The sequence below is a fragment of the Coregonus lavaretus genome, assembly GCF_964263955.1.
Source record: "Coregonus lavaretus genome assembly, chromosome: 18".
In the NCBI taxonomy this organism is placed as follows: domain Eukaryota; kingdom Metazoa; phylum Chordata; class Actinopteri; order Salmoniformes; family Salmonidae; genus Coregonus; species Coregonus lavaretus.
In genome coordinates, this window is record NC_140005.1 from 7,095,425 (window position 1) to 7,112,043 (window position 16,619).

A 16,619-nucleotide genomic window follows, 5' to 3' on the forward strand; every position below is an offset into this window, starting at 1 on the left:
AAACCGACCAATGGTTAACTTTATGGTGGCGTATATGTAGTGTGATGTCATAGAAATCAATCTTGCGGCTATTATCATTAGATACCTTTTCGATGTTTCTGCCCTTTTGGCTTTTTCAAAAGGTTGCCGCCTTTCCGATGTTTCTGGTGAACTAAAGCCTGAAATATTTCAGATGGACATTGTACAGTAGCATTGAACTAAATTGAAGCCTCCAAATCAGAGCTACACAGTACTATATATCAATAGTTTCACTAAGGTAGGCTTTTAAAGTGAGCTGTAGGTCCTTCAGGGGCTTTCTGAGAAGTTGCAGTGGAGTCAACCGAGGTCTTCTTCCAAGTTTCCAAAGTTAGCCCAGGTCTTTGTCTTATTACGTCTTCAACAACAGCCATCACAATGGCCTCTATGCCGTTCATCGCTAGCTTAAGCATACAAGCAAGTCAAAGCACTTTGCTGAAATACATGAACTAGCTGGTCTCCGGTGGCCCTGACATGTAGAATAGAGTGGTAATAAAGATTACATGGTTACGACAGAGGAAATTATTTTTCAAACACACTTGCACTTACGCTGGGGATAAATACAAGGGGCTGCCTTAACAGATGGCCCCCAGGCCTTAATGGCTTCACTTTGGGTAGAGTGTGACGCGGGCCGGAAGAGAGAGAGATGGAAAGAGATGGGAAAGAGGGAAAGATAGAGAGCGCTATTTTCATTACCAATATAACAGAGTAATGCTGATTCCCCCCCACCCCCGCCTGCAAACTCTGCTACCTCTGCTGCAAGAGCCTGCTCAGCTGTCACAGATATAAATCCACATTATCCAGTGGCATACACTGGTGCCCAGACCTACAGCAAGTAATGAGTCCTGTGCTAGGGATTATCTTCCTAGCTACCCTTCTCTCTTCCGTGCCCTAGTTCCCTTCCCTGTAATCCCAATCTCTGCAGGAGGAGGAGGGGTTTGTGAAATGGAGGATGCATGACATGCACATTAGGAGAGATGTTGCACGTATGAGTCATCACTAACAGGCATCTCCGACACACAGGCAGGCACACCCGCAGGAAGGCAAACATACACAGGCAGGCAGGCAGGCACACGCACACGCACGCACACGCACGCACATGCACACGCACACACACACACACACACACACACACAGGAAGGCAAACATACACAGGCAGGCAGGCACACGCACGCACCCGCGCACACACACACGCACCCGCGCACACACACACACACACACACACACACACACGCGCACACACCCGCAGGAAGGCAAACATACACAGGCAGGCAGGCACACGCACACGCACGCACGCACATGCACACGCACACACACACACACACACACACACACAGGAAGGCAAACACAGGCAGGCAGGCAGGCACACACACACACACACACAGCCCAGGAGGCCTCTTCTAGGGAGGAGGGAACAACACACAGCCTAGAGCTGGCTGCTGAAGACGTTAGCCAACAGGACACACTGAAGACGTTACCCAACAGGACACACTGAAGACGTTACCCAACAGGACACACTGAAGACGTTAGCCAACAGGACACACTGAAGACGTTACCCTACAGGACACACTGAAGACGGTACCCAACAGGACACACTGAAGACGTTACCCTACAGGACACACTGAAGACGTTACCCTACAGGACACACTGAAGACGGTACCCAACAGGACACACTGAAGACGTTACCCTACAGGACACACTGAAGACGTTACCCTACAGGACACACTGAAGACGTTACCCTACAGGACACACTGAAGAGAAGAGCTATATGAGGTAGTATACTGGCGTCAGACTGACCGACCGACCGACAGACTGAACGTGACAGAAATGATGTGATCGTTGCCTCCAGACCAGAGGCCAAGGGGGACACAAACAGTTGGTTTATAGATATCTGTCAAGCACAGTATATATCACACATTACATTTTAAAATGGAATACTTCTTAACTTCAGATAAATGTAATTGGTGCTCTGCACAGCTGCACAGGTATGAAATAATTAATTTAATAATAGTAATTAATTTAATAATTGAGACTTTTTTTTGCCGCTAAGTAATGAAATGATCGGCTGTGGATTTTGGCACTCATTTTCAAACGTCCCAGTTATGATGACATGTTCTCTGAGAGTTTATATTTTCTGAGTGCCGGGACTCATTTGAACACATCATTGATAGTATTAAACATGAAAAAGCAACAAACCCAGATTGGTAAACTATGAATGAGTTCCAAATGGCACCCTATTCCCCTATATAGTTCACTACTTTAGACCAGAGCCCTATGACACCCTATTCCCCTATATAGTTCACTACTTTAGACCAGAGCCCTATGACACCCTATTCCCCTATATAGTTCACTACTTTAGACCAGAGCCCTATGACACCCTATTCCCCTATATAGTTCACTACTTTAGACCAGAGCCCTATGACACCCTGTTCCCCTATATAGTTCACTACTTTAGACCAGAGCCCTATGACACCCTATTCCCCTATATAGTTCACTACTTTAGACCAGAGCCCTATGACACCCTATTCCCCTATATAGTTCACTACTTTAGACCAGAGCCCTATGACACCCTATTCCCCTATATAGTTCACTACTTTAGACCAGAGCCCTATGACACCCTATTCCCCTATATAGTTCACTACTTTAGACCAGAGCCCTATGACACCCTATTCCCCTATATAGTTCACTACTTTTGACCAGAGCCCTGGTGCCATTTGGAACGCGCACCGAATCAACATGGCATCAGCACATTTAGCTTACTGTACATGAATATGTTAAACATGCACTGTAGAGAACTATTTTAATAATGGGCAAAACAGATTAAAAATACTATATCGTTTTGATAAAGAATAGTCATTTTTCACATAGGACTGCCAGTCACTACAAAGCCACTCCTCAATACTTGAATATGAATGTCCTCATTTATCACGTCCATGACATGGGAAGAACAGGATGCACTCTGCCAAGGTTAATGTGTTTCAAAGAGGTTTATTTAGAGAGCAGAAATAGGTTTAATTAGAGGGCATAAAGAGGTTTAATTAGAGCAGAAAGATGTTTTATTAGAGCAGAAATAGGTTTTATTAGAGAGCAGAAAGAGGTTTAATTAGAGCAGAAAGAGGTTTTATTAGAGCAGAAATAGGTTTTATTAGAGCAGAAAGAGGTTTTTTAAGAGCAGAAATAGGTTTTATTAGAGCAGAAATAGGTTTTATTAGAGCAGAAATAGGTTTTTTAAGAGCAGAAATAGGTTTTATTAGAGCAGAAATAGGTTTTATTAGAGCAGAAAGAGGTTTTATAAGAGCAGAAATAGGTTTTATTAGAGAGCAGAAAGAGGTTTAATTAGAGCAGAAATAGGTTTTATTAGAGCAGAAATAGGTTTTATTAGAGCAGAAAGAGGTTTAATTAGAGCAGAAATAGGTTTAATTAGAGCAGAAAGAGGTTTTATTAGAGCAGAAAGAGGTTTTATTAGAGAGCAGAAAGAGGTTTTATAAGAGCAGAAATAGGTTTTATTAGAGCAGAAATAGGTTTTATTAGAGCAGAAATATGTTTTATTAGAGAGCAGAAAGAGGTTTTAAGAGCAGAAATGGGTTTTTCAGAGCAGAAATAGGTTTTATTAGAGCAGAAAATTGGTTTTATTAGCACAGAAATAGGTTTTTATTAGAGAGCAGAAATAGGTTTTTATTAGAGAGCAGAAAGAGGTTTTATAAGAGCAGAAATAGGCCTACAAATACAAGTAAATGTTAGTGGTTGCTGTAGAACATTGGACATCCTCGTGTTGTACACACAAACCTACAGAATGTACAGACCCCACGGCTAGCAGGCCAACTTCTGTGGAACATCACATTCAATGGCGTGCTGTATTCATAGTGAATTAACCTTAGCCCCCGTGCTCAAGGACATGGCTGCATGGGAGTTACATAATGAGTGGAGAGCTGTTAAACTGGCTAGCAACAACAAACATCTGAGTCACTCACACACACATCCACTCACACACACACACACACTCATATACACACACTCACACACACAGAGCAGTAGGAGCAGCTGTAATGATGTTCACAGTCACCCTCGAGTGTGAAACTCCAACTATGAGTGGCGCCATTGTGGATCTGGTAGACTAGAGTATCGCCCATAGAGATGTAAGTGCATATATACTGTAAGTGTTACATTCAATTCAGTCGTATTGTGGTTCAGGTAGAGGGGGTATTGTCTGTGTCGTGATTTACAGAACAAACATACTGAATAACACTAACTGACCTGTATAGAGACCGTAGAGATATCCAGCAAGCCACATTAGGTCACACCTGATACCACTGTGCTCTTGTCACTGTGTAATTATTCCTGTGCAGTTTAGTATTGTAATTACTCATGGTTACACTGTACCTAGGGTATAGCTGAGTATTCCCTACACCAGGGTTCTTCAATTCCGGTCCTGGAGGGCCGAAACACTTCTGTTTTTCATTTCTACCTGGTAGTTAATTGCACTCACCTGGTGTCCCAGGTCTGAATTAGCCCCTGATTAGAAGGAGAGGATGAAAAACAGAGGTGTTTCGGCCCTCCAGGACCGGAATTGAAGAACCCTGCACTACACGGCTTCTAAAATCTGAAGAACTTGGGCGTGCTCACATTTCCCGATTTCCTTGTCCCAAATCTTTCATTCGGTCCCCATCCTCAACCCTAGGACGTGGGTGCTGACGTTACACGACGATTTCCTGGTTGATCCTGCGTTTCCCGCTCGTCATAGGAAAAAGAATAGACGACACGTAAAGAGCGAGCTGGTTTACTAGAGCGACTCCTCATGTGGCGAAACATTACAAATGATGAATATGAAATGGTTGGGGACGTGGGCAATATGGACTTTCTATTCTATGTTAATACATTGCTTTAGGGCAGAGGCTAGTTCATTCCATCTTTTTGGTTCCTGTCGTTGTAGGACGCACAGGTAATATTGAAAAGGCAGCGGTGTTCTCTCCACAGCTCCACAGATCTGTCTTCCATCACCTCGGTCCACACGGTGCGTGTTGATGCCTTCCCTCTTCGCCATCATTGTTTGTTCTCACATGCTGAGTGCTCATTGGCTATTGTCAGTAGTCCTTGCCAAATCATGTCGTAGCACTGCTCATACTACAAGACGCACGACCAAAGCGGCGTCTGCATCCCGATGCTGGAGATGTGTCCTAAATAGCACTCTATTTCCTATATAGTACACTACTTTTGACCGGGCCCCATAGTCCTGATTGTACCTGGCTAGGTCCTACTATAGGCCCAGTCCTCCTGTAGTTCTGATTGTACCTGGCTAGGTCCTACTATAGGCCCAGTCCTCCTGTAGTTCTGATTGTACCTGGCTAGGTCCTACTATAGGCCCAGTCCTCCTGTAGTTCTGATTGTACCTGGCTAGGTCCTACTATAGGCCCAGTCCTCCTGTAGTTCTGATTGTACCTGGCTAGGTCCTACTATAGGCCCAGTCCTCCTGTAGTTCTGATTGTACCTGGCTAGGTCCTACTATAGGCCCAGTCCTCCTGTAGTTCTGATTGTACCTGGCTAGGTCCTACTATAGGCCCAGTCCTCCTGTACTCTGATTGTACCTGGCTAGGTCCTACTATAGGCCCAGTCCTCCTGTAGTCCTGATTGTACCTGGCTAGGTCCTACTATAGGCCCAGTCCTCCTGTAGTTCTGATTGTACCTGGCTAGGTCCTACTATAGGCCCAGTCCTCCTGTAGTTCTGATTGTACCTGGCTAGGTCCTACTATAGGCCCAGTCCTCCTGTAGTCCTGATTGTACCTGGCTAGGTCCTACTATAGGCCCAGTCCTCCTGTACTCTGATTGTACCTGGCTAGGTCCTACTATAGGCCCAGTCCTCCTGTAGTCCTGATTGTACCTGGCTAGGTCCTACTATAGGCCCAGTCCTCCTGTAGTTCTGATTGTACCTGGCTAGGTCCTACTATAGGCCCAGTCCTCCTGTAGTTCTGATTGTACCTGGCTAGGTCCTACTATAGGCCCAGTCCTCCTGTACTCTGATTGTACCTGGCTAGGTCCTACTATAGGCCCAGTCCTCCTGTAGTCCTGATTGTACCTGGCTAGGTCCTACTATAGGCCCAGTCCTCCTGTAGTTCTGATTGTACCTGGCTAGGTCCTACTATAGGCCCAGTCCTCCTGTAGTTCTGATTGTACCTGGCTAGGTCCTACTATAGGCCCAGTCCTCCTGTAGTCCTGATTGTACCTGGCTAGGTCCTACTATAGGCCCAGTCCTCCTGTAGTCCTGATTGTACCTGGCTAGGTCCTACTATAGGCCCAGTCCTCCTGTACTCTGATTGTACCTGGCTAGGTCCTACTATAGGCCCAGTCCTCCTGTAGTCATGATTGTACCTGGCTAGGTCCTACTATAGGCCCAGTCCTCCTGTAGTTCTGATTGTACCTGGCTAGGTCCTACTATAGGCCCAGTCCTCCTGTAGTTCTGATTGTACCTGGCTATCTAGAAGCTAAAAGGGTTATTTGGCTGTCCCCATAGGAGAACCCTTTGAATAACTATTTTTGGTTCCAGGAGCCCAAAAGGGTTCTGCCTGGAACCAAAAATGGTTATCCTATGGGGACAGCCGAATAACCATTTTGGAACCCTTTTTTCTAAGAGTGTAGGTCCTACTATAGGCCCAGCTCTCTGGTCGGTCAGTATGACACTCTGGGCCCAGTCCTCCTTCCTCCTCCTCCACCCTTTCCCCTAGCCTTCTTCTTGTCTGTTTCTGTGTTTCTCCACACTCCACAAACGGTCCTGCTGGGGCCACACTAAGGACAATTCTGAAGCCAGGTTGCCTCAGGGACAATTCTGAAGCCTGGTTGCCTCGGGGACAATTCTGAGGCCTGGTTGCCTTGGGGACAATTCTGAGGCCAGGTTGCCTCGGGGACAATTCTGAGGCCATGTTGCCTCGGGGACAATTCTGAGGCCAGTTTGCCTCGGGGACTCTCTGAAGCCAGGTTGCCTCGGGGACTCTCTGAGGCCAGGCTGAGGCCACACACACACACACACACACACACACACACACACACACACACACACACGCATAAATGCACACACACAACACTCACATACACGTATGCACACACAGTTCCTTCATATGGCTCATCATCCCTCAGCCATGTTCCTAGTTACTTTATGTGATGTTACTTCACGTAAAGTAACATCACGTAAAGTAACATCACTTTACGTTACTTTACTTTGTGGCAGTGGTTATCAAACGCTGATACAGCAGAGCAAGGTTTGATTTCAACCCAACACTTTCCCCTAGCCTACTTCTCCCGGTCCATGTACAGCATACAGTGGGGAGAACAAGTATTTGATACACTGCCGATTTTGCAGGTTTTCCTACTTACAAAGCATGTAGAGGTCTGTCATTTTTATCATAGGTACACTTCAACTGTGAGAGACGGAATCTAAAACAAAAATCCAGAAAATCACATTGTATGATTTTTAAGTAATTAATTTGCATTTTATTGCATGACATAAGTATTTGATACATCAGAAAAGCAGAACTTAGTATTTGGTACAGAAACCTTTGTTTGCAATTACAGAGATCATACGTTTCCTGTAGGTCTTGACCAGGTTTGCACACACTGCAGCAGGGATTTTGGCCCACTCCTCCATACAGACCTTCTCCAGATCCTTCAGGTTTCGGGGCTGTCGCTGGGCAATACGGACTTTCAGCTCCCTCCAAAGGTTTCTATTGGGTTCAGGTCTGGAGACTGGCTAGGCCACTCCAGGACCTTGAGATGCTTCTTACGGAGCCACTCCTTAGTTGCCCTGGCTGTGTGTTTCGGGTCGTTGTCATGCTGGAAGACCCAGCCACGACCCATCTTCAATGCTCTTACTGAGGGAAGGAGATTGTTGGCCAAGATCTCGCGATACATGGCCCCATCCATCCTCCCCTCAATACGGTGCAGTCGTCCTGTCCCCTTTGCAGAAAAGCATCCCCAAAAATGATGTTTCCACCTCCATGCTTCACGGTTGGGATGGTGTTCTTGGGGTTGTACTCATCCTTCTTCTTCCTCCAAACACGGCGAGTGGAGTTTAGACCAAAAAGCTATATTTTTGTCTCATCAGACCACATTACCTTCTCCCATTCCTCCTCTGGATCATCCAGATGGTCATTGGCAAACTTCAGACGGGCCTGGACATGCGCTGGCTTGAGCAGGGGGACCTTGCGTGCGCTGCAGGATTTTAATCCATGACGGTGTAGTGTGTTACTAATGGTTTTCTTTGAGACTGTGGTCCCAGCTCCCTTCAGGTCATTGACCAGGTCCTGCCGTGTAGTTCTGGGCTGATCCCTCGCCTTCCTCATGATCATTGATGCCCCACGAGGTGAGATCTTGCATGGTGCCCCAGACCGAGGGTGATTGACCGTCATCTTGAACTTCTTCCATTTTCTAATAATTGCGCCAACAGTTGTTGCCTTCTCACCAAGCTGCTTGCCTATTGTCCTGTAGCCCATCCCAGCCTTGTGCAGGTCTACAATTCTATCCCTGATGTCCTTACACAGCTCTCTGGTCTTGGCCATTTTTATTTTTTATTTTTTTTATTTCACCTTTATTTAACCAGGTAAACCAGTTGAGAACAAGTTCTCATTTACAACTGCGACCTGGCCAAGATAAAGCAAAGCAGTGCGATAAAAACAACAACACAGAGTTACATATGGGGTAAAACAAAACAAAGCCAAAAAATAATAATAATACAACAGAAATACATATATATACAGTGTGTGCAAATTTAGCAAGTTATGGAGGTAAGGCAATAAAATAGGCTATAGTGCAAAATAATTACAATTAGTATTAACACTGGAATGATAGATGTGCAAGAGATGATGTGCAAATAGAGATACTGGGGTACAAATTAGCAAAATAAATAACAATATAGGGATGAGGTAGTTGGGCGGGCTAATTTCAGATGGGCTGTGTACAGGTGCAGTGATCGGTAAGGTGCTCTGACAACTGATGCTTAAAGTTAGTGAGGGAGATAAGTGTCTCCAGCTTCAGAGATTTTTGCAATTTGTTCCAGTCATTGGCAGCAGAGAACTGGAAGGAATTGCGGCCAAAGGAGGTGTTGGCTTTGGGGATGACCAGTGAGATATACCCGCTGGAGCGCAGACTACGGGTGGGTGTTGCTATGGTGACCAATGAGCTAAGATAAGGCGGGGATTTGCCTAGCAGTGATTTATAGATGGCCTGGAGCCAGTGGGTTTGGCGACGAATATGTAGTGAGGACCAGCCAACAAGAGCGTACAGGTCACAGTGGTGGGTATTATATGGGGCTTTGGAGACAAAACGGATGGCACTGTGATAGACTACATCCAATTTGCTGAGTAGAGTGTTGGAGGCTATTTTGTAAATGACATCGCCGAAGTCAAGGATCGGTAGGATAGTCAGTTTTACGAGGGCATGTTTGGCAGCATGAGTGAAGGAGGCTTTGTTACGAAATAGGAAACCGATTCTAGATTTAACTTTGGATTGGAGATTCTTAATGTGAGTCTGGAAGGAGAGTTTACAGTCTAACCAGACACCTAGATATTTGTAGTTGTCCACATACTCTAGGTCAGACCCGTTGAGTGTAGTGATTCTAGTCGGGTGGGCGGGTGCAAGCAGCGTTCGGTTGAAGAGCATGCATTTAGTTTTGCTAGTGTTTAAGAGCAGTTGGAGGCTACTGAAGGAGTGTTGTATGGAATTGAAGCTCGTTTGGAGGTTTGTTAACACAGTGTCCAATGAAGGGCCAGATGTATACAAAATGGTGTCGTCTGCGTAGAGGTGGATCTGAGAGTCACCAGCAGCAAGAGCGACGTCATTGATATACACAGAGAAAAGAGTCGGCCCAAGAATTGAACCCTGTGGCACCCCCATAGAGACTGCCATAGGTCCAGACAACAGGCCCTCCGATTTGACACATTGAACTCTATCTAAGAAGTAGTTGGTGAACCAGGAGAGGCAGTCATTTGAGAAACCAAGGCCATTGTGGAGAGGTTGGAGTCTGTTTAATTGAGTGTGTGGACAGGTGTCTTTTATACAGGTAACGAGTTCAAACAGGTGCAGTTAATACAGGTAATGAGTGGAGAACAGGAGGGCTTCTTAAAGAAAAACTAACGGGTCTGTGAGAGCCGGAATTCTTACTGGTTGGTAGGTGATCAAATACTTATGTCATGCAATAAAATTGAAATGAATTACTTAAAAATCATACAATGTGATTTTCTGGATTTTTGTTTTAGAATCCGTCTCTCACAGTTGAAGTGTACCTATGATAAAGATTACAGACCTCTACATGCTTTGTAAGTAGGAAAACCTGCAAAATCGGCAGTGTATCAAATACTTGTTCTCCCCACTGTATGTGTCTGTGGTGATGGGTGGGATATAAGGTCATAGATCACACATTTTTCACAGGCCTGTTAAAGAAGCAGTAATCCGAGCGACAACCAACTCTGCATTTCAATAAGACAGCCCAAGGTATCTTCCCTCCTCTCCAATATTAAGATGAACACAAACACTATTAATTAGATGGATGTTTCTCATAGTCTGTGTCCCTAATTGCACCATATTCCCTATATAGTGCACTACTTTTGACCATAGTAGTGCACTATATAAGGAAAAGGGTGCCATTTGAAGGCTCTATGGCCTCCTCTAACAGTGTCTTCCATCATCATGTCACCAGCTAATTTCCTCAGGTTGCATGTACAGTGGGGTCCATCATTATACATAAATGTAAATGTAAATGTAAATGATTGACACCCTTGATAAAGATCAGCAAAAAATGACTGTATAAAATCAATAGAAATACCTAACTATACTGTATGCTCAAATTTCTTAGAAAATTATATATAGAGAATCTTTCCAGATCCTTGATATCCATCGGCTACGCTTATGGACTGCCCTCTTCAATTCAAACCACAGATTTTTAATGGGGTTCAAGTCTGGAGATTGAGTTGGCATTTGCAAAATGTTGATTTTGTGGTCAATGGATTTTGCTTAGTGCTTGGGGTGATTGTCTTGCTGGAAGATCCACTTGCCGGCCAAGTTTCAGCCTCCTGGCTGAGGCAACCAAGTTTTTGGCTAAAATGTCCTGGTAGGGGAGAGTGGGGTAAGTTGAGCCGTTTTTTACATTCAGCATCACTCCGTCAATAGTATTCTATCTAACAAAGATATCTACATATATTTCAGGATGTTGTGTATCCCCGGAATTAATGTAAACATAACAGTTTTGAAAACAGCTTGTCCAAAAAAAGTGGTCTCTTGGGACAAATTACCCCGGGTATTTCTTTTGTGGAAAAACGGAAGCATATGCAGAAAAGAACCTCATACGTACTGTAGAATATGGTGGTGCATCTTTGAAGTTATGGGGCTATTTTACTTCCACTGGTCCTGTGGCCGATGGCATCATGGACTTTACCAAGTAGCAGGATATTTGGCCACAAGTGGATCTTCCAGCAAGACGATAACAGCAAGCACACATTCAAATCCACAAAGAAAGGGTTAATTGACCACAAAATCAACGTTTTGCAATGGCCATCTCAGTCTCCGGACTTGAACCCCATTGAAAACCTGTGGTTTGAATTGAAGAGGGCTGTCCATAAGCGCAGACGAAGGCTATCAAGGATCTGGAAAGATTCTGTATGGAGGAATGGTCTAAGATGCCTCCCAATGTGTTCTCCAATTTGATAAAACATTTTAGAAAAAGGCTCAGGGTCGTTATCCTCAAGGGTAGGGTGGTGGAGTACTGAAAACAGGGGTGCCAATTATTTTGACCGCTATCTTTAAAGAAAGTATTTGTTAAACAAAATCTATTTCTCTGAGCAATTGTATCAGTATAAAATAATATACGTTTAAATTTTTTTGCATACAATATACCTCAGTATTTCTATTCGTTTTATACAGTCTTTGTTGCTCATCTTTATCAAGGGTGCCAATTATTATGGACCCCACTGTATGTTCAACAAGGTCAATAAACGTTATGGATTATGCGATTACAAAAAGCGGCTCTCGTTTCTCTAAAGTGTAGGCCGCTAACGGTCATTAACACTGACACGCAACCCTTTTCCATAACGTTTTTTTAGTGACTGAGTTAAAGTCGTGTTGAACCGTTTCTTTGAACATGGAACATACAATAGGGAATTGATTACAATACACCTGGAGAAATGTAATTCAGACTCTTTAATGATTAGCCAAGGCAAGATGTGTTGGATCTTAATATTTTCCTTCATCTACAGCAGCATGTTACTATACAGTATGTTAAGAACATTAAATACCATGGCAACATAAGTGATCCCCACACATCTAACTTAAACCCCTTAAAAACGTATGTGCACTCCAGTGTATAGTCGACTCTTGATGAGTGCCGATCGGATTGCAAGTCACAATTCAAATATATCATCTTGAATTTTGCACAGTTTACCCACCTTTCCTGACCCCCTTCCTCCTAACAGTGACCTATCCAGGTCACGGCACCAATGTAACCAACCGTAATTATCAGGGGTGGACGGTCGTCCAAAAACACAGTACATCCATCCATTACTCATACTGCATGATGAGCTCCATCTGGTTCACAGAGACCTATCCGGGTCACGGCACCAACGTAACAAACCGTGGTTCAAACCAATTGCATTTATCAGAAGTGTACTGTAAAAAACACTGTACATCCAGAATACTCACACTGCACAGTGAGGTCCACCAGGGCTTCCCGGGGCTTGACGTTGAAGCCGTTGTACTGGCTGGTGGCGCAGCGGTAGGTTCCCGTCATCTCACGGGACACGTTAACAATGCGCAGTGCGCCGTCGTAGCTCTCTGTCTGAAGGCCGCCGTCGGGCATGGGCACCTCCTTGTCGGCCCTCGACCAGAGGATGATAGGCTTGGGCTTCCCCGAGACCAGGCACTGGAGCTCCACCGTGTCACCCTCCTGGACCACCAAGGGGGACTTGCCCCGTGGCACCGTTAACTCCGGAGGGACTGGGAGAGAAGGAGAGAGAAACTTTACGTTACTTTACGTGATGTTCATTTACGTGATGTTCATTTATCTGATGTTACTTTACGTTATGTTATTTTTACTCTACGTAACTTTACTTTGTGGCAGTGGTTATCAAACTCTGATACAGGAGTGCTAGGTATTATTTCAACCAAGCGTTAACACCTGCACACCCTGTAGTTATCCAGCCAGGATCAAGGGTTGGTAGAAAGTACGAGTAGGAGCCTTGTGCATTCTGACCATCCACCCCTCAGAATCACCCCCTTGTCGTCCCCCCCCCACCCAAAACAGTGCTATGACTGTGGCATCCTTGTTTAAATGTATTGTCTGCTGCTGCTACACAGAAAGAAAAAAGCTATGAATAGAAAATAGCGACAAATAAGTAGTAGAGTGAGCGAACACGGAACAGAGAGGCGAAGAGACAGGTCTCCTGGGCATTGCCAGGTCATTCATTTGGCGCATTTGGAGGGGTAGCTATCCCCCCCCCCTGAGCTTTCAGCTCCGCTCAACCACAGGGGTTCTCTGCCAAAGGCATATACCATCATCCCAACCCGGTCCAATCATTCTGGACGGGCTTTACTTTGCTCTTAGTCCAAATGGATTTTAGTAATGCATGTTGGAGGTTGCTACTCTGCTCCATTGGTTATAATATACTGGAGATGACAATAAAGGCAAACACAGGCCCTAAAAATGTGAATCTGATGAACCACTCAAGACAGATAGATAAGAAGGAAGGAGAGAGAGGGAAGGAGTGGAGGAGAGAGAGAAGGAGAGAGAGGAGAAGAGAGGGAAGGAGAGCGAGAGAGAGGGAGAGAAGGAGAGAGGGGGAAGGAGAGAGAGGGGGAGAGGGAAGGAGAGAGAGAGGGAAGGAGAGAGAGAGGGAAGGAGAGAGAGAGGGAAGGAGAGAGAGGGGGAAGGAGAGAGAGGGGGAAGGGGAGAGGAGGAGAGAGGAGGAGAGAGGGGAGGAGAGAGAGGGGGAAGGAGAGAGAGGGGGAGAGAGAGGGAAGAGAGAGGGAAGGAGAGAGAGAGGGAAGGAGAGAGAGAGGGAAGGAGAGAGAGAGGGAAGGAGAGAGAGAGGGAAGGAGAGAGAGGGGGAAGGAGAGAGAGGGGGAAGGGGAGAGGAGGAGAGAGGGGAGGAGAGAGGAGGAGAGAGGGGAGGAGAGAGAGGGGGAAGGAGAGAGAGGAGGGAAGGAGAGAGAGGAGGGAAGGAGAGAGGAGGGAAGGAGAGAGAGGAGGGGGGAGAGAGAGGGAAGAGAGAGGGAAGGAGAGAGAGAGGAAGGAGAGAGAGAGAGGGAAGGAGAGAGAGGGGGAAGGAGAGAGAGGGGGAAGGGGAGAGGAGGAGAGAGGGGAGGAGAGAGGAGGAGAGAGGGGAGGAGAGAGAGGGGGAAGGAGAGAGAGGGGGAGAGAGAGGGGGAAGGAGAGAGAGGGGGAGAGAGGGAAGGAGAGAGAGAGGGAAGGAGAGAGAGAGGGAAGGAGAGAGAGAGGGAAGGAGAGAGAGGGGGAAGGAGAGAGAGGGGGAAGGGGAGAGGAGGAGAGAGGGGAGGAGAGAGGAGGAGAGAGGGGAGGAGAGAGAGGGGGAAGGAGAGAGAGGGGGAAGGAGAGAGAGGAGGGAAGGAGAGAGGAGGGAAGGAGAGAGGAGGGAAGGAGAGAGAGGAGGGAAGGAGAGAGAGGAGGGAAGGAGAGAGAGGGGGAAGGAAAGAGAAAGGAGAGCTACTCACAATGATCCTAATAGCCAGCTCCTTGATGTTTATAAGTTCTCCCTTCCATTTCATTGTCAATTTACCAATCCTCCCTCCCACACGAGGATAATCATGTCAATGGACGCCCATCATCAAACATTTGTGTTCCGCTCCTGCTTTACAAACATATTATCTCAAAAAGAACAGAAAATAACACACCTAAAGATCTTTCGCATCAGTTCGGACGCCAACAAACTAAAGGCAACATACTGAGGGAGGAGCTAATTAGGAGAAAATAACACAGGAGAGCCTCTAGCAGCAGGCTGTAAATAACCATTAGGTTTGGAAGTAGGAACATGTCACAAAACATTAGCCACACATCCACATCAATTAGCGACTGATTTAGGCCTGGTTGAACGGACCGATCCCAATTAATAACAATCTGGCCTGAAAACACTCACATTAGAATCCGGACTTTACTGGAAACTCAATGTGCCATTCTTCCTATAAAGTACACATACTGTACTTTGTAGTGTAGTGCACTTTGTGTATTGACCACTAAGAGGGGTAGGGGAGTCCCATCATCTCATCCTTCATAACCACTGAAAGATATTGAGGACTTTCCATATCCCTGTAACCTATGCCTTCCTGTAATGACTTCCTGTAAATGTAATAACTTCCTGTAGCTACTTTATGCTACTTAGACTTGGTGACAAAGCTTGCCTAGCTCTGTGCAGTAAAACAGGTGTCTTCAGTATCACACAGCTATTAGAACGACTAGAAGGACAACAGTAGAGTAGAGTCCGTTGCTCACCTGTGGTCGAAGAGATATTGACGTCGATGCTGATCTCGGGGATGCCGCCGTTCTTCAGCACTGCCACACAGGTGTACGTGCCGAAGTCGGTGAACTTGAGGTCGATGATGTCCAGGTTGGTGGTGCCTGTCTGGACGTCGGGGTCGGTGTGGGTGATGACCATGCGCTCTGAGCTGCGCAGTGGACGGCCATTCTTCAGCCAGCTGAACAGGAGCTCCTCTGGCGGCGTGGCCTCCACCTGGCAGGAGATCTTGACCTCACGGCCAATCTGGATGTTGTCGTCGTTGTGGTACGGGTCGGGCGTGATCCAGAAGCGCCCCTTCTTTAGCCCTGCAAAGGGAGGGAGGGAGAGAGAGTGAGAGGGGGAGGGGGAGAGAGGGCAAAAGAGAGGGCGAGAGAGAGAGATAGGGAGAGAGAGAGAGAGAGAGCGAGAGAGAGAGCGAGAGAGAGAGAGCGAGAGAGCGAGAGAGCGAGAGAGCGAGAGAGAGAGAGAGAGAGAGAGAGAGAGAGAGAGAGAGAGAGAGAGAGAGAGAGAGAGAGAGAGAGAGAGAGAGAGAGAGAGAGAGAGAGAGAGATCAGTGCTAATGCTAATAATTGGGGCCCAGGGTTTGTTTTATCCCATATAATATAATATAATATAATATAATATAATTCACAACAATGACTTACACCCAGTCTTTTTTCTTGGTCACTGAAGGGAGATGGGTCTTTGCCTATAATATAATATAACATACTGTATAATATAACATATAGTCAAGGGACCTTACTGTACTGATATAATACAATTATGGCTGCCACCTGGGGGCACAAGAAGTTCCAGTTTCAAATAAAGAGGAATGAATGAATGCTTGCTCATTGCACACCACAGCTAGCTAGCTAGCTAGCATAATATTAGTGTCAGAAGTTGGATCCAAAGACAAGTCTCCCTTTAGTGACCAAAAAAACCGATTGGGTGTAAGTTATTGTCTACTATAAATAGGTCCCAGAGTTTTTCCTGCTTAGGTGCAGTGGTGTAAAGTACTTTAGTAAAACTACTTTTTTGTGGGTATCTGTACTTTACTATTGATATTTTTGACAACTTTTACTTCACTACATTTCTAAAGAAAATATTGTACTTCCTACTCCATAC

The 16,619-nt window shown here is 45.7% G+C and overlaps 1 protein-coding gene across 1 annotated transcript in view; it reads right to left on the minus strand.

The window, feature by feature from the left end:
- LOC311145963 (MAM domain-containing glycosylphosphatidylinositol anchor protein 2-like) overlaps positions 1–16,619 on the minus strand; it is a gene marked incomplete at its 3' end in the record, with an annotated part of 191,280 nt that overhangs the window by 79,580 nt on the left and 95,081 nt on the right. Inside the window, exons 7-8 of the mRNA XM_084182369.1 lie at positions 15,491–15,820; positions 12,688–12,981 (exon numbers count right to left, since the gene is read on the minus strand). Of these exons, the coding sequence (XP_084038495.1) occupies positions 12,688–12,981; positions 15,491–15,820 (624 nt within the window). The remainder of the gene's footprint in view (positions 1–12,687; positions 12,982–15,490; positions 15,821–16,619) is intronic.